This window comes from Carcharodon carcharias, chromosome 14 (genome assembly GCF_017639515.1).
Source record: "Carcharodon carcharias isolate sCarCar2 chromosome 14, sCarCar2.pri, whole genome shotgun sequence".
Lineage (NCBI taxonomy): Eukaryota > Metazoa > Chordata > Chondrichthyes > Lamniformes > Lamnidae > Carcharodon > Carcharodon carcharias.
The window spans coordinates 132,351,226-132,374,296 of NC_054480.1; the positions used below are offsets into that span (position 1 = coordinate 132,351,226).

Here is a 23,071-nt window from a genome sequence, read left to right on the forward strand (position 1 = left end):
GGGAAGTGAAAAAAAATTCTCTTGTAAAAAAAAATGAACATATAGTGAACTATTTTCCACAACAGTGTAGACAATTTTCCCACACTAAGCAGTGTTTTTTTTTATTCATTCATGGGATGCGGGTGTTGCTGGCTAGGCCAGCATTTATTGCCCATCCCTAATTGCCCTTGAGGTGGTGGTTATTGCCAGGGTTGTACAGCGTACTGGTAGCAACCTGAAAAATCATACCTAAGCTAGCATTCCTTTAATAACCCTCCTTGGGCAATGCTTTTAATTAATCACCTCAAATTCTTTGCAGCATTACCACTGCTATTGACAGAATCTGTAAACGCAGCACTTCTCCTTAGTTCAGATACGGCACAAAGGACAAGAAAGAATGTCACCATTAGGTCATTTTCACAGTTCAAGAGGACACGGTATGAAAATTTCCAAGTGTCTGCCATTATGCTTCAATGAAATCCAAATGAGATCACTGTGGAATTATGAAGGTGGGGGTGCAATGGAATCAGGATGAGGGGGTGGTACCTAGGTTGATGGCAGTGCCAGCAGTTAAGTTATTACAACAGCATTAGGTTCTGATAGGCAAGGACATGTCCAGGCCCTTTTCAGTTCTCCTTGAGAAACCTTATGCTGGACCTTCCTCCCTTTCCATATTAGTTACACTCAAAACAGAAACAATAAAACATGGGAGAGCCCAACTCCTACAATGAAGCACACAGCTGGGAATGAAAAATGGACCAGTTTTGCTTTGAAAGGAATAAGGCCATCAAGTCCAAAGGTCTACTTAGTTATTTGCCTTTACTTTTGTAAAACAAAGCAGAAGACACAAAATAAAGACAGATTCGATATCTGATGAGTTTTGCAAAGTTTGCACATCAAAGAGACAATATTCTTTCTGTTAGCCTGAGTATGGTAGATATGACACACACACATATGCACACATGTACACACAAACACACAGCAGACCTTTATCTGCGGTCTATGGAGCCATAGAAAAAGTGCGTCATAACAAATGAATGCTTTACATGGTAATCTATATCATAAGGGAGCCACTGACTGTGTGGATCATGCCAGACAGAGGTCACGGCAAATCAGAAAATATTGTCACAAAACAGTTAACATGAAATCAGCCGTTTTTTTTTTAAAAAAGGGTATCTTCACGTAATTCCTTTCCCAAGAGCTTTGTCCTATGGTTTCTTTAAATTTACTCCTTTGCCATAATTTGGAAAACAGTTTCAGTCTCAGATAAACCCCACATATTAAAATGAAACATGAATCCTTTAAATAATTCAGGATCTTTTCAACCAACTTTTAAAATAGGATTCTTCTATCCAATTTAGTCAATCTTTTTCAAGCACCAGCAAACCCACCCCCCCCACCAAACACAATACCATCATCATATCAAAGGTTTCCATTTTTTCAGTAAGGGGCCTTCCAAACCCAGCCACTGGGAACGTGCTTGCTGTAGCCCAAAATGGCCATAGTCACATTTGCCCACTCGAGGCAAGATGCTCCATCACTAGGAGGCTTCCCAGCTAAAAAAGATCTCACCGGAAACTGACAATCCACACAAGGTAGGTACAGGGTGTCCTATAGTGCTGGGACCAGAGAACTGTATAGTGAAAGACCTTTCCTTTGGCCTCACAGTCAGCGTTATAACCATGAAAGCTGTAATGGTCACTATGGCAGGCACGACAAACACCATGCTGCACCAATTGCCGGAGATATAAAAGGGAGACGGGTAAAATTTCACCTTTCAAAGTCTTAAAAATAAACACATGGAGGGCTAACATAAAGAACACAAGTCTCTTCAGTGATCTGCTCACAGTTCACAGTAAAAATCTCTTAGTGAAGGCAATGGCAAGCGTTGCATGCAGCTAGGAAGTTTTGACCAAGTCATACACATAAATGTGAAAATCGTCATCAAACTTGATGAAATAGACGGATGGTTTAGCCTGCACTTGGTGAATCACCAATCCCGTTCTCTTTGTGCTGTCCTCTGTGACATACTCCACCTGTTTTCCCACAAGACTTTCGATCACTTCACCAGGCTCAGTTGGCAAAACTTGCTTGTTCTCTATCACAAGAAAATGTATAATTAAAATCACATCCAAAACAATGCAACGAGGTTATGTTTTTAAAGGGGTGTCTATTGCAATCAACAAATATTAACAGTATTTATAATTATTGGTTGCTTATTGCCTTTAGTTACAGTACATTCAAGTTAAGTACATCATTAAACCATAATAGAGCCTTGTTTCTCCATCAAGCTAGTCCCTCTAGTGCTAACCCAATTTTAGATCTGAATGTATTTTGAAAGTATTGTGACTCCAGTAACCTACATTGTTCCAAACATTTGTCATTCTCTACTCAAAGGATTTTTTAAAATACACTCTTAAATTAACTTTTCACCAATTTCTATTTGTATCTTTATCATCTTGCCCTACGTGACTGACTTACAATATAAAAATACTCTGGGTTCATCACTTCTGAATCATCTGATGTGCCTAAATTTATGCAGTTTCTTAATTGATGAATACAAATATTCTAAGTGAAAATGAAAGCTTCCTGAGTAAATGGTTTACAGGTGAATACATACAGACACATTACTGCTTGCAACAATTAGTGGACTAAAAGTGAAAAGCACCACAGTTCCAACCTCCATAGAATACTGCTCTTGAAAATCAGTCCATATGGTATCATGTTGTCTACTAGAAATTAAAAATGGAAAAACAATTTGCCAAACCTACAATGAAACCAGGTTCCACATGCAGACGACTGTGTATGGAGTATAGCTGTGCCATGGTTGGTATAAGGTATTAATATTGCATGCATTGTTTTATGTGGGGAAAAGTATTATGAACATATTTGCGCCATCATCAAAAGCTCCATAAAATCACCCGATTCCACTTCAGCTCAACAGCTACCGAAACCCACATCTACTCCTTGTCTCCTCCAGACACAACTATCCTAATGCTCTCCTGGCCAGTGTCTTACCTTCCACCTTCAATAAACTTCAGTTCATCAGAAATTCTACTGCCTGTGTCAATGTCTTATTTATTACATTGTTAAGGACCAATGGCAATTATGTTATTAAATGGCAATTACATTGTTAAACAGATGATACATATTGGTACACCTATAAAGCTTGCTAATTTAGTGTGAGGAAAATTTGCATATAAATAGGGACAGCTGGTACATAGGGAGGAGTGGGAAAAGAAACTGGGAGAGTCTGAGACTTTGTTTTGGAAATAAAACGGTTTAAGGTACAGGCTAGCTTCAGACTCGATCTTCCTCAATATACAATTATTGGAATTAACATGGTAGCAGAGGATGAACTTTGATTTTGTTAAGCTTTGATTAGTTGCTGAATAAGAATTTTTTTGTCTCCATCATCATTAAAAGAAGCATACTGCTGCTGACAAACTCAGAGAATGGCAGGAGGACATTGCAACATCTCAGGCTTTGAGTATCCACTCACTTTTTTTTTTCGGAGGTGGGACCATCCATGTCAAGTACGGTTAAAATGAAGTTGAGATGTGGACGCGGGTTACTTCATTACCCTGAAAGCAGCAGCAAGTTTTGGCTTTGGCTTTGTCATTACTCCTCATTTTACTTTTTGCTGGTGAAGTATTTTTAGAAGTGGATGTGGATGACTTGGATACTGAAGAGGAATGGCTCTTCTATTAGTCTTTGGATAAGTTTTACAAAAAGGGTGATTTGTTGGAGGCTTAAGAAGCATGGTCAACCTTTGATAGAGTTAAGAAAACAGATGATCAGTCCATGGGGGAATATATTATGGACTTTGATAAATGGTATGAGACACTGAAAAAAAATTTAACCTTGAAGTCACACAGCCTGTATTGGCACTTAAATTGCTTGATTGTGCATGCATTTCTCATATCGGTACTCTTTTGGTATTGATGGAGGTTCAATTCCACGGGAAAGACTCTCTCCTAGACCAAATAGCTACTTCCCTAAATAAAGTTTTGGGGGAAAAAGGCATTTCCAGCTACTCTCCTATCAAATATAGACAACTCTGCGGAAAAGCAAAGGACGGAGGATTCCATGGTGGCTGAATTTCGAGATCGACAAAACACTGAACAGGTTCCAGTACAAAGATAGACGATCTGAAGACGGCAGCACCTATAGCAAATTTTCAGAGTCGAGACAAAAAGCTGGTTTGGGATGGTGATCACAGGCGTTTGAACCAGAGAAATGCACCGTGAATAGTTAATCGGTGTGATTCTAAAGTATCATTACGCAGTGAATTGCCCGCAGCGAAAGAATTGTTTTTGAAATAATGCACGAAACAGAATTCCGAGGCTGAGAATGATGATGGTGATTGCCATGAAGGAATTGTGTTGGTCACTGGGAGCTTGGATCTGATGATGAGTATTTTGAAGGCTGATTCATTCAGCTGCGCAATTTTAGATAGTGATTGCACTTCCACAGTGCGTGATGCGGATTGGCTTAACTGCTGCCTGGAGTCTCTCGATGAGGCAGATCGGAGGGAAGCTGAGGAGTACGGAAGCTCTACCCGCTTCAGGTTTGGGGATGATAACACACGAACGTCTTCTAGAAAAGAGTCGTCCTCCCTTGCAAGACAGCTGGGATAGGTTGCTTCTTCAGTACCGAAGTGGTCTCTAGCAAGATACCCCTATTCCTAAGCAGACCTTCGACTGAAAAAAGCACAGATGAAGCTAGACACAGAGAAAGACAGAGCGATTGTGTTCAGGAAAACCGTGGATCTACGTTTTACTTGGGCAGGTCATCATTGTCTGCCATTAAGGAAGCCAGATATTTCTCTTGTTAATTTCTGGGGATAAAGGTTTGGCAGACAAAAAGATTATTTGGAAGTTGCATAGATAATTTAAACATCCAGCGCCACAAAAATTGAAAGCTCTACTGTGGGACGTACTGGAGTGGTGGATAAAGAATACGTTAACCTTACCGAGCAAGTTATGGCTCAATGTGACATCTGTGTTAAATAGCGAAGGACACCACCATGTCCTGTTGTGAGTTTGCCACTGGCTAGGGAATTTAATAATGCATTGGCAGTGGACTTAAAAGTATGGGACATGGATCGGGGGTATTTTTTTGCTACGCTTTGTAGATAGGCTAAATCTTTCTTTTTCACCATATCTACTGTAATACATGGTAAAGAACAAACGGGCCATTGTCAATAAGGTAATGGAGAAATGGGTGGATACTGGATTAGGAATACCCAACAAAATTCCTGACGGATAATGGAGAGGAATTTGCGAATGAGGAATTTGAGGATGTGAGAAAACTTGAACATCATAGTTGCACATACTGTGGCAAAGAGCCCATTCAGCAATCGTTTGTACGAGAGGAATCATGCAGTGATAGACAACCGGATTACAAGTTGCAAATGGCATGGGCAGTACATGCAAAGAATTCTTTGCAAATGGTAGGGGCGTACAGTCTGTACCACTTAGTGTACGGAAGGAATCCAAAGTTGCCTTCAGTGCTATCGGATGCTCCCATCGCTCTTGAAGGACCTAGCATTAGCTCTACTTTTTCTGCACACAATCGCCTTGCATGCAGGCAGAAAAGCTGAGATTTCAGAGAAAATTTGACGAGCCTTTCTGCACCACCTCAGGCCATCGGGAATACAGTTTAATCAAGGGGACATAGCAGATTACAAAAGAGAAGGGCTGAAAGAATGGAAAGGACTTGGCAAAGTTATGGGCAGTGATTGAAAAACAACGATTGTGCAACATGGGAATCAAACTGAGGGTATATTCCTCGAGGCTAATTGGCACTAATTGTACATTTACAGGTTCTGAACAAGACATGCCCCATGCACATAGATGTTTACAGCACACAAGGAGGATATTCGGCCCATTGTGCCCGCGCCAGTCAACAAAGATCTGACTACACTAATCCCATATTCCAGCACTTGGCCCATAGCCCTGGAGGCTATGGCAACACTAGTGAATATCTAAATACTTCTTACAGTTTAGAGTTTCTGACTCAACCACCCTTTCAGGCAGTGACTTCCGGACTCCCACCACCCTCTGGGTGAAATAAATTCTCAACTCCCCTCTTAGCCTTCTACCTCTTACCTTAAATCTATGACCCTGGTTATTGACCCCTCTACTAATGGAAAAAGTACCTTCCTATCTACCCTATCTATGCCCCTCAATCTTAAACACCTCTATCAGGTCTCCTCTCAACCTTCACTGCTCCAAGGAAAACAACCCCAGCCTATCCAATCTTTCCTCATAGCTCAGACCCTCTAGCCCAGGCAGCATCTTTGTAAATCTCCTTTGCAGACTCTCTAGTGCAATCACATCCTTCCTATAATGTGGTGACCATAATTGCACGCAGTACTCCAGTTGAGGCCTAACCAGTGTTTTACACAGTTCCAGCACAACCTCCCTACTCTTGTATTCCGCGCCTTGGCTAATAAAGGAAAGTATCCCGTGTGCCCTCTTAACCACCTCGTCTACCTGCCCTGCTACTGTCAGGGATCTGTGGATATGCACACCAAGGTCATTCCGATCTTCAGTATGAATGCGTGGACCCTGGAAAGTAGTGTGATCCCTTGCCTTGTTAGCCCTCTCAAAGTGCATTACTTCACACTTTTCCGAGTTGAATTCCACTTGCCATTATTCTGCCCACCTGACCAGTCCACTGATATCCTCCTGTAGTTTACAGCTATCCTCCTCACTATCTACCACCCTACCAATTTTCGTGTTATCCTCACATACGCATATATTGGACAGTTATGAGGAATAGATGTCAAAGAGAGGGATGGCTGAATACGACCAAAGTAACACTGAAGTACAGGATAAAGTTATTCATTCCAAAGGGCAACTACTCAAAGTAGGAACGAGAGTAACATACATGCTAGTAGGGGCCTGTGTGTGGAGGGATACCATTATTTTAGGGAGAGCAGGAAAAGCGCACAGGCTAATTTGCAGGATGAAGGACAGGAGGTCAGATTCATGGACTGGCAAAATGAGGTAAAGAGGTGGAAAGCCAGAAAACGCTGCGAGAGTTCTGAAAGTGGACCGGAAAGTGGTCATGACCCTAGGAAAAGATCACGGACTTGCAAAAGGGACTCTGACTGCATACAGAAGAGATTGTGTAGAAGTAGTCCAGAGAGAGAGGAGGGTGAGTAGAGGTTGTGGTTTGATAAGAACAGTACCACTGAATGGGCTAGGAATGCCACTAGAAGTAGAAGCCCTTATGATCAAGAACTCTTAGTAGCTGCTAAGAAATTGGAAGGCAGGTTAATAAAGGATGTCAAGCAAAGAGTTAGTAAGTTGGAAATAATTTGGCATATACACTGAAATGCCAAGCAGGAGACAGACAGCCCTATGTCTCAGGTGGATATGTACAGAAAAGTTGCTTCCTGACAGCACGTTTCAGGCTAAACCTAGACTAGTAGCCCAGTGTTTTGAAGAGAGACTTGGAGATCAAGATGTCAGAGTGGACTCCCCGACTGCAGGAAAAGTGAGCTTGAAGATTTTCTTAGATCTTTTAGCAACATGTCCCTGGGAATGTAAACCAATTGATATGAAAGGTGCATTTTTGCAGGGTGAGAAATTTCAAAGGGGAATGTTTTTAAAACCACCAGAAGAAGCTGGAGGCATAGAAGGGAAACTGGAAATTAAACAGGTGTGTTTATGGGTTGAATGATGCATCAAGGGGTGTGGTATTTCTTAGTTAAGTCCATCCTACTGAAAACAGGTTGCATTCAACTAAAGGCAGACCCAGCAATGTTCTATTGGTGTCACAAAGAGAAACTGTAAGGCATCTTTCATGATTTTCTGCGGGGAGGCTCTGTAGAATTTGAGAATTTGGATGATCGAAAAAATAAAGAGAAGGAACTCAGGGTTGGAAGTCAGGCTTCTGCGGCCTTTAAATTCTTAGAGTTAGACATTAAGCAGAATAAGTCAGGAGTGAACTTGAATGAGCAGTATTTAGAAAATGTCAATCGCACCCCATTAAATCGTGCCAGATCCTCATAAAAAGAGGAACCTGCAGCCTAGAAAGAAACAGTAAAATGAAGAAGTTTGACTGGGCAGTTGAACTGCTTGTGCACTCGGACGACTTCCTCACCGTACAATTATTGGAATCAACAGCCTGTATCTTATTCCACATCCAGTACTACTCACCAGAACCCATGTTCTCTAAGCTGCATCAGCTTACGGTCCCTAATGCTTCAAGTTTAGAATCATTCTCTGTATGTTTAAATCTCTCGGTGGTTTTGCCCCTGCATCTTTATAACCTCTTACACAGTCCTACAATCTTCAGAGAGCTTTGTGTTCCTCCATCTCTGGCCCCTTGTGCACCCTGCTTTAATAGGTTAAATTTATTTCCCCCTCCAGTGTTTTTAAGGAGGCCCAAAATCAACAGCTGAGAATGGCTCTTGGCACTGTTGCTCACATGCAGATATATGTCAAAAGATTGTCGTGTACACTTGGGGGACAATTTCTTTCCACAATTTATCACCCTCACTGGGGTACTGCTCAAGTAACGAATATTCATGCATGGGCCTTGGCAACAAAAGGGGTTATAGCTGAGTTTTACCCTCACTGTCAAACAGACATGTGCATCACTAAACAGCAATTCCAAGTAGAATCAATGCCAGCCTTATCCTTCCCTAACCAAAGGGTGCAGTGGCCAACTGAGTTCAACTAATGCACAGATTATGAATGCACCTTGGAGTTTTTCAGGTCTCTGTAGCTTAAAGAAACGGAACTCACCTCTGAAGCATCAAAGGACCAATTTTAACAGGCCTTCCACCTGAAAACTATTTATATTTATAGTTCCTTTTTTTTTAAGAAAAAGGAGGACCCATTAGTGTGAAAGATTCTCCTCTGGGTCTAACCCTGGGTGTGGTGACAAGCCAGGAGTTGCAGATTCTATTCCCACCAGCTCCACAAAACCCTTTTATGGCAGTAGAGGGCGTAGCAAGCATGAGTTCTACAGGCTTATTGCCAACAGGATGATCGGATCAGCTGGAAAGCTAACCTTCTCCATCAACTGTGCTTGCCCAAACTGGCACAGTAGAAAATACCACTGTGGCTCAGTCTCCATTACCAGGGTGGCAGGTATTTTGACCAGCAGCATGAATGGCGCAAACAGATTCCTCCAGCGGCCTGGAATCTCTCAAACCAGACTGAAAATCTGTGTCTGCACTGAGGCGGGTACATTCACTTTTGGCAGCAGGCTTGCTGGCAAGACTCCCCGCCCCCACCCCCACCGAAGATCCTCTGGCACAGGAATGAGGTCCACTAGCAGCTTAGCAATATAATTTGCAGTGTGCAGGGCCCAGTTCTTCAGCAGCTGAGCTGTGTTCATAGTTGTCGTCATCATCAATATTGCCATTTGTCTTCTCTGATATGCCAATTCAGCTATGGGCTAACTGGGTGCAACCAGAGTCATCTGTGGAAGACATAAAAGACACTGGCCTTTGGACTATGCATAAACTGCCAATGTTTTTGACACAATAACTGTTTTGGAAGACAAGAGAATCACCAATTAGTTTTACAGCACAGCATTCACTACGAGCTGAGGGCAATATAACTTTGGCCTCGGCACAGACTTTACTGCGGACTGTTTGACATACATTTATTAGAAGATTTTGCGGATATCGTTTACCCTACAAGATTAATACAAACAAAATTCTGTGACTTACCCAAACCGGGAGCAGAGTCAGACGATAAGATGCTTCTGAAGATGCATCAGTTCTGTAAATGGTTCTTCAGTCTACGAAAGAGGCTTTTTTCTCCGAAATCTGTGACTTCCCTCCATTCCATTAATATTGAGCAAACTTCTCAATTGCAAATTGCTTCGGTCTGATGATCTTTTCCAGCTGTTTTCTATACCATCAGGTATTAGAAGCTTGAAGGTCCTTGCGCCCCCCCCCACCCCCCCCCAACCCCCAACACTCACAATGGTGACTCATGCCCTTATGACATCTCTCGGTGATTACGCCTTCAATGACACTTTTTTTTGAGGGGGGATAATCCTTTAACCACTTCAATCTACAAGAGGAGGTGTGGTGTGCCATGTATTTTTTAGCCCATAGTTATCCTCTAACAGCGTGCTCTCACTTCGCCTTCTCAAATCAATCACGTCGATTCTGATAATCGAGGGGAAAAATTTGACCATTCCAGCTAATATTTAACTGGATGGTTTAGCTTACCGCTGGCAGTAAATTAAGACTCAGTGAAGTCAATGGTAACTAGCACAAACCTAAGGTGCTTCCTAAGCCAAATATTCCTAAAAACAGGGTGTGGTTGAAACTAAAGGTCATCGACCCGAAACGTCAACTCCTGTTTCTCTCTCCACAGATACTGTCGGACCTGCGGACTTGTTACCAGCATTTTAATTTGCACTTGAAACGAAACTGGTGAACTGTGCAAACATTCACCTAGCCTTGAGTGTACAATTTTACAACTAAACCTGAACATTATGTACCTGAATCTGGCAGGATACGGAGATCTCCCTCTTTGTAATCCTCCAGTAGCTGGTACATATACAGAACAGGGTCCTTTTCATATGTGATATAATACCATGTAGTCATGACAGGCGCACGTGCTAATACCATCCCCCTCCATTCGTTCTTCGATCCGTCGTCCTTTTCAAACATGTGTTCGACCGCTTTTCCCACTATGAGCTCTGCCAGATCACCGTCCATTATTTTCGTTCGACCTGTTGGAAAGCAGGAACCACAAGTCAATCCACAGTAATGGAATAGTACAGCGCAGGGGCCTTTCGACCCACTGAGTTTGTGCTCGTTCATTTGAACAGCAATCCACTTTTTCCCCATTCCTCCACCCTTTCTCCGTAGCCTCGCAAATTTTTTTTCCCTTCGAGTATTTATCCAAACCCCTTTCAAAGACTACGATTGAATCTGTAATCACCAGCCTACCAGGCAGAGCTCTTGGTAAGAGGAAAAGTGTTTTTTCTCCAGTTTAAAATAGATTAAGCTAAGGAAAGGTAAGAGTTCTAGTTTTTATTTAAAGTACATAAATAATTTAACTTTTTTTTTACTGTACTTAACTTAAAGTAAGGTTTTTTTTAAACTAGAGGCATGGTAGGGCAGCTCAGTCCAGTGTTATGTACCGCCTGCAACATGTGGGAAGTCCTAGATGCTCCTTGCGTTCTGGCCGACCACGTGTGCAGGAAGTGCCACCAGCTGCAGCTACTTGAGCTCCGAGTTTCAGAGCTTGAGTGGCAGCTGGAGGCACTGAGATGCGTCCGCAAGGCTGAGAGTTTCATGGATAGCACATTTTTAGACGTGGTCACCCCGCAGCTTATGGAAGTGCAGACAAAGAGGGAATAGGTGCCCATCAGTCAGAAGAAAGGTAGTCAGGAAATCCCCAGGGTGCATCTCACTCAAGAACCTTTTTTCTGTGTTGGGAAGTGGTGAGAGTGATGGTTCCTCTGGGGAGTGCAGCCACGCCCATGGCACTGAGAGTGGCTCAGCTGCACGGGGTGGTGGTGGTGGGGGGGGGGAGACAGAGGGGAAGAGCAATAGTGATAGGAGACTTGATAGTAAGGGGAACAGACAGGTGTTTCTGCATCCCTTGACGTGACTCCAGGATGCTATGTTGCCTCCCTGGTGCCAAGGCTAAGAACGTCACTGAATGGCTGCAGGGCATTCTAAAGGGGGAGGGCGAACAGACATGTACATATTGCTACCAACAACATAGATAGAAAAAGGGATGAGTCATGTTTGCAGAATTTAAGGAGCTAGGAAGCAGATTGAAAAACAGGACCTCAAAAGGTAGTAATCACTGGATTACTTCTGGTGTCACGCGTTAGTGAGTATAGAAATAGGAGGTTAGTCCAGATAAATGCGTGGCTGGAGAGATGGTGCAAGAGGGAGGGCTTTAGATTTCTGGGACATTGGGACCGTTTCTGAGGGCGGTGGGACCTGTACAAGGTGGATGGGTTGGACCTGAGCCAGAATGGGACCAACATCCTTGTGGGGAGATTTGCTAGTGCTGTTGGGGTAGGTTTAAACTAACTTGGCAGGGGGATGGGATCCTGATAGGAAGTTCAGTAGGGGGAGATGCACAGCCAAAATTAGAAGAGAGAGCAAATGAGTCTGGAAGGCTTAGAAATTATAGGTCGGTTAAGGCACGAAGGAGTTTGACAAGGTTGGATGGTATTTATTTTAACGCAAGGATTCTAACAAATATGGCAGATGAGTTGAAGGCACAAATTAACACATGGAAGTATGATGTCATTGCTGTCACAGAGACATGGTTGAGAGGGGGGGCAGGATTGGCAGCTCAATATTCCAGGATATGGGGTCTTCAAGCGAGACAGGGGAGGGGGTATCGTAATATTGATCAAGGAATCAATTACAGCAGTAAGGAGCGATGACATCTTACAAGGCTCCTCAAATGAAGCCATATGGGTAGAACTTAAAAACAAAAAAGGAGCAATCACATTGCTGGGAGTGTACTACAGGTCCCCAAACAAACAAAGAAATAGGAGAGCAGATATGTAGGCAAATTTCAGGGAAGTGTACAAATAATATGGTAGTAATGGTGGGGGATTTCAACTGGAGGGACTTAAAAAGGAAATTGGGAAAGCAAAAAGCAGGCATGAAAAAACCATTGGCAGGTAAAATAAAGGAAAATCCAAAGTTATTTTACAAGTACATTAAGAGTAAGAGGATAACTAGGGAAAGAATAGGGCCCATCAAGGACCATAGTGGTAATAATGTGTGTGTTGAGCCGGAAGACATAGGCAGGGTTCTAAATGAATACTTTGTGTTGGTGTTCACAAGTGAGAGGGATGACGTGGGTATGGAAATCAGGCAGAAGGACTGTGATATAATTAAAGAAATTAGCATAGAAAGAGAGGAGTTTCTAAGTGGTCTGGCAGGCTTAAAAGTAAATAAATCTCCAGGCCTGAATGAAACGTATCCCAGGCTGTTGAGTGAGGCAAGGGAGGAAATAAGCAGGGGTACAGGCAATAATTTTCAATACCTCTCTGGCCACAGGAGAGGTGCCAGAGGACTGGAGGACAGCCAGTGTGGTACCGTTAATCAAGAAGGGAGGAAGGGATAAACTAGGGAACTCCAGGCCTGTCAGTCTAACCTCAGTGGTGGGGAAACTAATGGAAGTAATTCTGAGGGACAGAATTAATCTACACTTGGAGAGGCAGGGATTAATCAAGGACAGTCAGTATGGTTTTATTAAGGGGAAGTCATGTCTGATCAATTTGATTGAATTTTTCGAAGAGGTGACCAGGCGTGTAGATGAGGGCAATGCATTTGATGTAGTCTGCTTGGACTGCAGCAAGGCTTTTGATAAGGTCCCGCATGGGAGACTGATAACGAAGGTGAGAGCCCATGGGATCCAAGGCAATTTGGCAAATTGGATCCAGAATTGGCCGAGTGGCAGGAAGCAGAAGGTGACGGTTGAAGTGTGTTTTCTGGACTGGATGCCTATCCCTTACTGTTTGTGGTATATATTAACGATTTTGACTTGAATGTCGAAGGGTTGATCAGCAAGTTCGTGGATGACACAAAAATTAGTTAGGTGGTAAATAGTGAGGAGGATAGCCTTAGATTACAGGAGGATATAGACGGGCTGGTCAGTGGCAAATGGAATTTAATCCGGGTAAGTGTGAGGTGATGCACTTGGGCAGGACAAACAAGGCACGGGAATACACGATGAATGGTAGGACACTGGGAAGCACTGAGGATCAGAGGGACCTTGGTGTGCATGTCCACTGGTCCCTTAAGGTAGCAGGACAGGTAGATAAGGATACTTGCCTTTATTAGCTGAGGCATAGAATATAAGAGCAGGGAGGTTATGCTGGAACCATATAAAACGCTGGTTAGGCCACAGCTAGGGTATTGTATGCAGTTCTGGAATACACATTATAGGAAGGATGTGATTGCACTAGGGAGTGAGTGCAGAGGAGATTTACCAGGATGTTGCCTGGACTGGAGAGTTTTATTTATGAAGAGAGATTGGATATGCTGGTGTTCTTTTCCTTGGAGCAGAGGAGATTTAGGGGGGACATGATTGAGGTGTATAAAATTATGAGGGGCATAGATAGGGTAGATAGGGAGAAACTTTTCCCCTTGGTGGGGGGTATCAATAGCCAGGGAGTATAGATTTAAGGTAAGGGGCAGGAGGCTTAGAGGAGATGTGAGGAAGAATTTTTTCACCCAGAGGGTGGTGGGAATCTGGAACTCACTGCCTGAAAGGGTGGTAGAGGCAGAAACTCTCATAACATTTAAGAAGTATTTGGATGCGCACTTGCGATGCCGGCATACAGGCTATGGGTATGGGATTAGAACAGTTAGATGCTTGTTTGACCGGCGCAGACTCGATGGGCCAAAGGGCTTTTTCCTGTGCTGCGAACCTCTATGACTCTGACTTTTCCAATCCTAACCACTGGCTGTGCAAAAAAAAAAAGTCACGTCATCTCTAGTTCTGTGGTCAATCACCTTAAATCTACAGCCTTTGGTCATCAACCCTTCCATCATTGGAAACAGTTTGCAATAGTTGTGCGAGTGTAATAAAGTGGATTTTGCTGAACCATTTCCTTTCCTGAAGTTGTTGGCTTTCTCGGGATGCAGCTCTATAGGTGCTGGCAACCCACTGGAAGCAGGGACGAGTGGCCTTGTGTAAACTAAGACATCAAATGTCAAGAGGCTATTTTGCATATGGGCAATCACAGCTGGGCACAACCGTGTCTTACTTGGAGGATAGTAAGTTCTGAACTCCAGTAAATTCTGTTGCGTTTTTCTCTCAATTCAGTTTATATGCTGAGCCAAGTGGCCTGTTACGTGTTTGTTATTTGTCCATCTCACAGGGAACTAGAGGATACGAGGCATTTCATATTTCCATTAACAATGTAATGGATTGATTATATACCCTGGCACGCTAACCTCCACCCACAAGGACAGTGGAAGCTTTAGCTGGCCTGTGGAAACTGTCATCATCTATCTGTCTTCTGTGTTAAGTACAAACTCACACACACACAAAATGTCCCTTTATGGCTCAGTGAGTAAACGCAACATCTGGCATGATACTGATTTCATGTTCTAGCACTGCGCTGTAGCAAGTTACCTATTCTTGGCCAGGTTAGCAGTGATGGCATAAGGAAGAAGGGCATGAGGATGGAGCAAATTGTCGGGAGGAAAAACAAATTTAAAAAACAAAACGATAGTGACTGAACGCTCCATCACCACAGATTTCTGTGCTTAACTCTGTTTAGTTTCAGTCTCTGAAACAGTACTCAAAACTGTAATGACTCACATTAAGCTCTACAATTACGAAAAGCACAAAATGGAAGGTACCAACAGGTAATTCAATCTTGTTTAACACAGAATGGCACATAGTTACTGTATAAAATGTCAACCATGACTCACCCAATGGTGATCTGTCATTGCACTCTCCCACCCCTCTCGAGGGGATACAGTAAGACGTAGCATCAGGTATGTGAACCAGATCTCAAATTAAATCAACTGACAGAGCGTACAGATGGGACTTGTAAATTTCAGTTCAGAATGTCCAGATTTGCATTGCTTTACACCACACAAATGCAAATCTTAAAAGTTAAGGCAGTGAAGACTTGGAGGATGTTTTAATTTACTAACAGTGGTTAACAGCCATCTTTTATATTTAACTAATATTGCAAACTCACTCTGGATATGAATCCAGAGTACAAATATAATGGAGATCACCAGACATCTGGTGTATTTTAAAAGTGTTATCAGGGGTCTCTCCAATAATAGTGAACGTTGATGGAAATTTGTGCAAGTTCACTTTGGGTTTGGAGCACAGCTCTCTGGAACTTCCTCTACTTTCCACCTCCTTGAAGATGCTCCTTAAGCTTTCACCTGTCCTACTATTGCCCTGTCTTGGCATCAAGTTTTGTTTGCTCACGCTTCTGTAAAGGGCCTTGGGATGTTTTACTACATCGAAGGAGCTGTACAAAAGCAAGTTGTTGCTGCCGTTGTTGTCAGCTGAGATTTCATTTTGCTTTACAAATGTTTTGAACATATATGGGCAGAGTTTTTGAAGCTGCTTGGGTTTAATTAGGTTTGCACACACAAAAGTGCACAAAAACAAAGATAAAACTGTAGGCCAGCAATGAATGACTTACCACTTTTATCGGGCAGAATTTCAAGACTTGAGACTCTCTCATCTTTGAAAAGTTCGATCCCGTACACACAATCGAATTCATCATACTTGACCAAGAAGAGCGAGGGGTTAACTGGCAGCTGGTCCAGCACTGTGCCCTTCCACTGGGTAACCACTCCCGATTTCTCCCTCCATCCATGCTGCACTTTACTGCCAACAATACTGCGCTGTTTATAGGCAACTGGGTCACTTGAGTCTGCTTTGGTACGCTTCCTTGAAGTTAAAACACAACAAAAACAATAATAATTTTGATTGATTCCATTTTAGCACACCTTCTTTACCAGTAGACCAAGTGCATTTGAACAATCACCCAAAGCTTCTTGAAGTACCTTTACTGTATTGACATCAGGGCCCAAACTCTAACAGCTGGGTTTATGAGTCTTGCATCCTACATAGAATTCAACACAGAAACAGGCCATCTAGGCTTGAAGCCTCCTCCCACCTTACTTCATCTTAAGCTATCAACATATTCTAATATTCTTTTCTCCCTCATGTACTCATCTTGCTTCCCCTTAAATAATCCATAACATTCATCACCACTATTCCTTGTGGTAGTAAGTTCTATATTCTAACCATTCTGCGTGAAGTTTCGCCCAAATTCCTTATTGGATTTATTAGTGACAATCCTAAATTTAAGGCCTCTCATTTTGGACTTCTCCACAGTAGAAACATCTTCTCTACATCTACACCATTAGACTCCTTTGTAACCTTAAAGACCCCTATCAGCTTACTTTTTCGTTTCTCTTTTTTAAGGTTATCTGAAAAGGAAAAAAACACAGGGCTATAGAGAAAAGATGGAGGAGACACATTAGGTAAATTGCTCCTGCAGAGTATCAGAACAGACACAATGGACTGAATGGCCTCCTTCTGTGCTGTAACCATTCGATGCTAAGATCCCGTTTTACGCGTACCTGAAATGGAACAAGTTTAACGTTGCAGCCAAAAGGCGGCGTCTCCAGGAGTGCAGCTCGGAACCACACTGGACAGGCAGTGATATCTGTGCTCAACTCTCTGGAGTGGGTCTTGAACTCCCAACCTCTAATTCAGAGGAGAGAGAACTATCCACTGCTGACATGATTAACCTGCATTGCTCCATTTAATGACCTGTGAACCTGCTAGTTAGATTAGCCATCTCCCACTAACGATGCAAAATCTATCCCATGCAACTGCCCCCTTGCAGCACTGTGGGGCAAGCATGCAGGTAGATGGAACAGAAGTTGCTGGCCCACCCTGCATATTCCCAGGCCACTGGCAAATAGGTAGTCTTGTTTGATCAGATCAAGAGACATAACTTGCATTGGCTTTTGAGCCAAATCAGCGTGGATCGAAGATTCTTTCAAGTATACCTCCAAATAGCACAAAACTGCAAAATTTCATTTCTAATAGCGTGATGGATAACCTTAACATTCGAGCCAGGCTATTCAAAGTGAGGAACTTCTCCCCACAAAGGATAGTAGAAATATGTAACCCTCCCAAAATAAAGTGGGTACTGGGTCAATTAAAACTTTCTAGACAAATTTAATCAATATGTTTTTTGTTAGGTAAAGGTGTCGGAAGATATGAATGAAAGATATGTAAAGGAGGTTGAGGTACAAATCAGTTACAATCTAACCAAATGTTGAAACTGGCTCAAGGGTCTGAATGGCCTACTCTTGTTGAAATGTTCCTAAACACATCACTTCTAATGCAGGCTATGCACTGACTTCTATTGCTCTTAATCAAGCCGGATTTTAGCTTCAATGAAGGTACTGACAGAAATTCGATCAGCGAATAATGCACAAAAGCAAGTCTATAACCAACGTATATGTTGACACATTAAATACTTCAATGTGTACACCCTGGTGGGTCTCCTGTGTCTGTTCAAAGCACGCATTACTTGCATAATGGGCTCCTAGGTTAATTAATCCATATGCTGGACGGTGAACACGATGCATCTTTATTTTGCCAAGACTATTGCGTTGCTTCTCAGATTGTAGGGAGTCAAGTAATTGGGTGCATGGGCATCATGTGGTACTGGGAAGGGGCTCTCCCAGTGTTGAGACAATCCATGCTCTGAGGTTATTTGCGGAAATGGGAGGGCTTGAGGGGGTGGAGGCAAAGGTAAGAGGGGGTAATGTTGGGTCTGTGGCTGCAATTTCACAACAAGAGAGTCCCAATCCTCAGCAGTAATGGGGAAGTGTCAAGGTAAGAAACAGTCAAGGAGGTACACGGGGAACTAAATCAGTAGATTGGCCAGTTAGCTCAAAAGCTACGAGGCTGAAGCCCCCGGGATCACACAGTGAACCACACGCTTGGTTACAGAGTGCTGTATTTTAGGAAGGAACATAGGAAGAGTAGGCCATTAAGCCCCTTGAGCCTACTCCGCCATTTGACCAAATCACGACTGATCATCTACCTCAACGCCACCTTGCCAGTCTACCCCCATATCCCATTATGTCATTAGTATTTAGAAATCTATTCATCTCTGTCTTGACTATACTCAATGATGGAGCTTCCACAGCCCTCTGGGGTAGACAGTTTCAAAGATTCATCACCCCCTGAGTGGAGAAATTCCTCCTCACCTCAGTCCTAAATGGCCTGCCTTTATTCTGAGATTGTGTCCCCTGGCTCTAGACACCCCAGCCAGGGGAAACAATCTTTCTGTATCTACCCTGTCCAGCCCTTTAAGAATGTTGTAAGTTTCAATGAAATCACCTCTCATTCTTCTAATCTCTAGAGAACACAGGCCCGGTTTCCTCTATCACTCCTCATAGGGTAGTTCTGCCATCCCAGGAAAGAGTCTAGTGAATCTCAGCTGCACTCCCTTTATGGCAAGTTTATCCTTCCTTAGGTAAGGGGACCAAAACTGCACATAATACTCCAGGTGCAGTCTAACCAAGGTTCTATACAATTAAAGCATGACATCTTAGGTAACAGGTTTAAAGGCAGGCCAAATTTAAAAACAATGAAAAGCATGGCACCAAGGGTCAGTGTAGCTTTTGACATCGCACAGTTTAGAGTAGCCTGCCAATTCAGGTGTTTGATCTTGAACCTGAGACTGCGGAAGCTTCCCATAACAGCAGTCAATATTGAGAACTAGAGGAGAGAAAGTGGCTTCTGCCCACAAATCAAGGCATTAACATACTCTTCAAGCCAGAAGCTAAATACAAGACAGCATGCTTTTCATTTTGCTTTAAAATGTAAAAATATAGGGCATTGTAACCACAGAAAGAACCTTGGGTTCACGGAGCTCATTACTGGGCTTCAGCCAAAAAGCAGCTGACATCACAGCAAACAAAAAGTAAACCAACAGTCTTGGGAACTGGCTTCTGTTAGTACTTAGCAACTGTATCCATAGTAGCAGAGTTGCCAAGGCTTAGTCACTAGATGCAATACCAATGGATGTTACCATTGGAGTCTCATCTCCTAATTACGATTTAACTTTATTCCATATTATGCAGTTTTCCTTGGGTTAGGATTTGCTTCAAGTTGTCATGGTGTCCAAGGCTCAGTGGATAGCACTCTCATTTCAGTCAGCAGGTTGCATGTTCAACACTCATAATGGAGACCTGAACATAAAATATCCTGCCTGACACTCCCAGTGCAGTATTGAGGGAGTGATGCATTGTCAGGGGTGCTATAATTTGTATGAAATGTCTGCCCTCTCAGGTGGAGGTAAAAGTTCCTTTGGCACTATTTTAGAGAGCAAAGGAGTTCCCCCCCGCCACCACCACTTTCTCACCACCCTTCCCCAGGCTCCCTTCTTGGTGTGAAGCACTTTAGGATGTTCTAATGTGAGAAAGGCTCTATTTATATTGTCAAGCTTTTCTTACTTCTGATGCATTGGTGCTTTGGACTTACAAGTCTTTTTTTGTTCCTGTTTTGATAGAGCGAGCTTTATGAAATTCATCCCTAATCTTTTGCATTAAGGTTATTCATGCTGGAACAAAAACAGAAAATGCTGGAAAAACTCAGCCAGTCAGGCGGCATCTGTGGAGAGAGAAATCGGAGTTAACGATTCGGTCAATAACAGTTCTGATGAAAGGTCAACCACCTGAAACGTGAATGCTGTTTCTCACTCCAAAGATACTGGCCTTACCCACTGAATATTTCCACCATTTTCATTTCAGATTTCCAGCATCCCCAGTATTTTGCTTTTGGGTTAATCATGCTGGAGACTCTGGTGCGTAATATAAAGCCCCAAAATGTAAACATTGAGGGACAGCTCCCACATACAAGAGAAGTAACCTTTTAATTTGGTAGGCTCCTAAGCAATGGCAATATTTTTCATTCTACCACAGGCAGCTGTGCCTTCAGCTCCCAAGGCCTCAAAACTCTGCAATTTCCTTCACAAACCTTTGCACCTTTCTCTTCTTTTAAGATGCTCCTTAATACCTACCCGTTTGACCAAGCTCTTGGCCACCTTTCCTATGATCTCCTTATTTGGTTACAGGTCAAATTTTAATTTGGCAATCGCTCCTGTGAAGTGTCTTGGGGCTTTTTAATATGGTAAATGCCAAATTGCTGTTGAGTGCAGCTTTATCGAACCACACTTTTGCATAATGTAGAGTGGCCAACAGAGTTTGACAACACATCTGCAGTGAGCCACGCACCAATACTAGAAAAACAGTCGAGTGCCAAATTGTACACAGGAGCATTATAAACCTGTAGAGTTTCCTTCCCTCTACTGTAGGGGTGTTTTACAATTAAACTATCTGCTTAAAACACAGCGGCATCAAGGATTTTGTAGCATTATGAAGCTGGACAACAAACCCACCCAGATGGAATATAATGTGAGAAAGTGTGAGGTGATGCACTTTGGCAGGAAGAATAGAGGAGCTGAATAATATCTAAATGGAGAAAGACTGAAGAAAGCTGCAGCACAGAGGGATTTGGGGGTCCTCATGCATAAATCCCAAAAAGCTAGCATACAGGTTCAGCGGGTAATAGGTAAGGCAAATGGAATGTTGGCCTTTATTTCAAAGGGGATAGAGGATAAAAATAGGGAAGTCTTGCTAAGACTATACAAGGCACTAGTTAGATCACACCTAGAATACTGTGAACAGTTTTGGTCCCCTTATCTAAGGAAAGATATACTGGTGCTGGAGTCAGCCCAGAGAAGGTTCACTAGGTTGATCCCGGGAATGGAGGGATTTTCTTATGAGGAGAGGTTGAGTCGGTTGGGCCTATACTCATTGGAGTTTGGAAGGATGAGAGGCAATCTTATTGAAACATATAAGATCCTTAAGGGGCTTCACAGGGTAGATGCTGAGAGGCTGTTTCCCCTTCTGGGAAAGTCTAGGACCAGAGGGCATAATCTCAGAGTAAAAGGGTTGCCCATTTAAGACAGAGATGAGGAGAAATTTATTTTCTCTGAGGGAAGTCAATCTGTGGAATTCTTTACCGCAGAGGGCTGTAGAGGCTGGATTGTCAAGGCTGAGATAGACAGATTTTTAATCAGTGAGGGAATTAAGGGTTATGGGGAAAAGGCAGGAAAGTGGAGTTGAGGATTGTCAAATCAGCCATGATCTCACTGAATGGCGGAGTAGACACGATGGGCCGAATGGCCTACTTCTGCTCCTACATCTTACGGTCTTATGCCTCAGGCTTCATTTTGTTTCAGTCTCAGCTTGACAAGGAGCAGAGGCTGAAATTAAATATAGGTGGAGGAAGACCTCAGCAGGATGGAAATATAAACTTGCAGTGTCAGAGCAACTGCTCTGGACAGCACAGCAGCTGCAGTGTTAAGGGTGCACAAAATTAATAGGAGTCGGAAATTCGGAATGCCACGGCAGTTAAAACTATGGATGATTCTGCCGTCTATTCCACTGCCATTATGGTTTGCAGGAGAACACTGATTAAAAGATGACAATTGGCCGGCCGGGGGGGGGGGGCAGGTACAGAAGGGGAAGAATCAAGGGGAGCTCTGCAGTCTAAAACTGTCCTCATCCGACACCCATGTGCAAATACTAATTTTCAGCAGGTGGTCACTGGACTAATCATCAGCGGCAGGAAACCTGCATGAAATTTTCTTTCAGGGACACTGTGATCAGCTCGTGTCTACATGTCACGTAGTTAAAACATGCTAATCAAGCAAAACCCAAGCATTAAACCTGGGAATTCCTAAATTACCTTATGTGGATGGCTGCGGCACCATACCAGGTAATCTCAACTAGCTTTAATGCCCCTGTGTTACAGGCACCCGTGTAATTATATCCCAGCAGTACTTAACCACTTCAATTATCATTCCATCCATGAAGTGCATTGGGATATGTTACTACTATATAAAAGTTGTTGTTGTTGTTGTTGCATTATGTCAGGACAAGTAAAAGGATCAAATTTGGGAACGAGGGGCATTGTGGAGAGAAGAAGTTGAACACAGATTTTAAACTGACAAACATTTAGGTAATCAAACAAATGAATTGACAGCTGAAGTTGGCAGGGTTTAGTGTAGATTTTCTGCTCAAATCCTCCCTGCAGGAGTGCTGTGAAATGGCTGGAGCACCAAAGCAAAACACCCAAAATGTCATTAAGGCAGAGTTGGAAAAGAAATTCCACTTACAGACTGGCCTAGGGCAAGTGAGAAACCAAGCCCCATGCTGTAATGTGAATTAAGGGCTTGCTTTAGTATGCTCCTCACAACTGCCTCACCCACCATATATTACACTGCTTTTCCAAAGACCCACTACATCCTGGAAAAACTCAGCAGGTCTGGCAGCATCGGCGGAGAAGAAAAGAGTTGACGTTTCGAGTCCTCATGACCCTTTGACATTCTGTCGAAGGGTCATGAGGACTCGAAACGTCAACTCTTTTCTTCTCCGCCGATGCTGCCAGACCTGCTGAGTTTTTCCAGGTAATTCTGTTTTTGTTTTTGTTTTGGATTTCCAGCATCCGCAGTTTTTTTGTTTTGACCCACTACATCC

The 23,071-nt window shown here is 43.0% G+C and overlaps 1 protein-coding gene across 6 annotated transcripts in view; it reads right to left on the bottom strand.

The window, feature by feature from the left end:
- Nucleotides 1-779: 779 nt before the first annotated feature.
- LOC121287376 (spindlin-1-like) overlaps nucleotides 780-23,071 on the bottom strand; it is a 63,847-nt gene continuing 41,555 nt past the window's right edge. For 4 of the 6 annotated variants that reach the window (XM_041205189.1, XM_041205190.1, XM_041205191.1 and 1 more), the window contains 3 exons: nucleotides 16,132-16,382; nucleotides 10,465-10,698; nucleotides 780-2,077 (listed from right to left, as the gene is read on the bottom strand). In XM_041205189.1, the coding sequence (XP_041061123.1) occupies nucleotides 1,878-2,077; nucleotides 10,465-10,698; nucleotides 16,132-16,382 (685 nt within the window). In that variant the 3' untranslated portion in view covers nucleotides 780-1,877. Of the gene's footprint in view, nucleotides 2,078-10,464; nucleotides 10,699-16,131; nucleotides 16,398-23,071 lie in introns of all 6 variants that reach the window. The other 2 variants (XM_041205186.1, XM_041205188.1) reach the window with 1 other exon arrangement.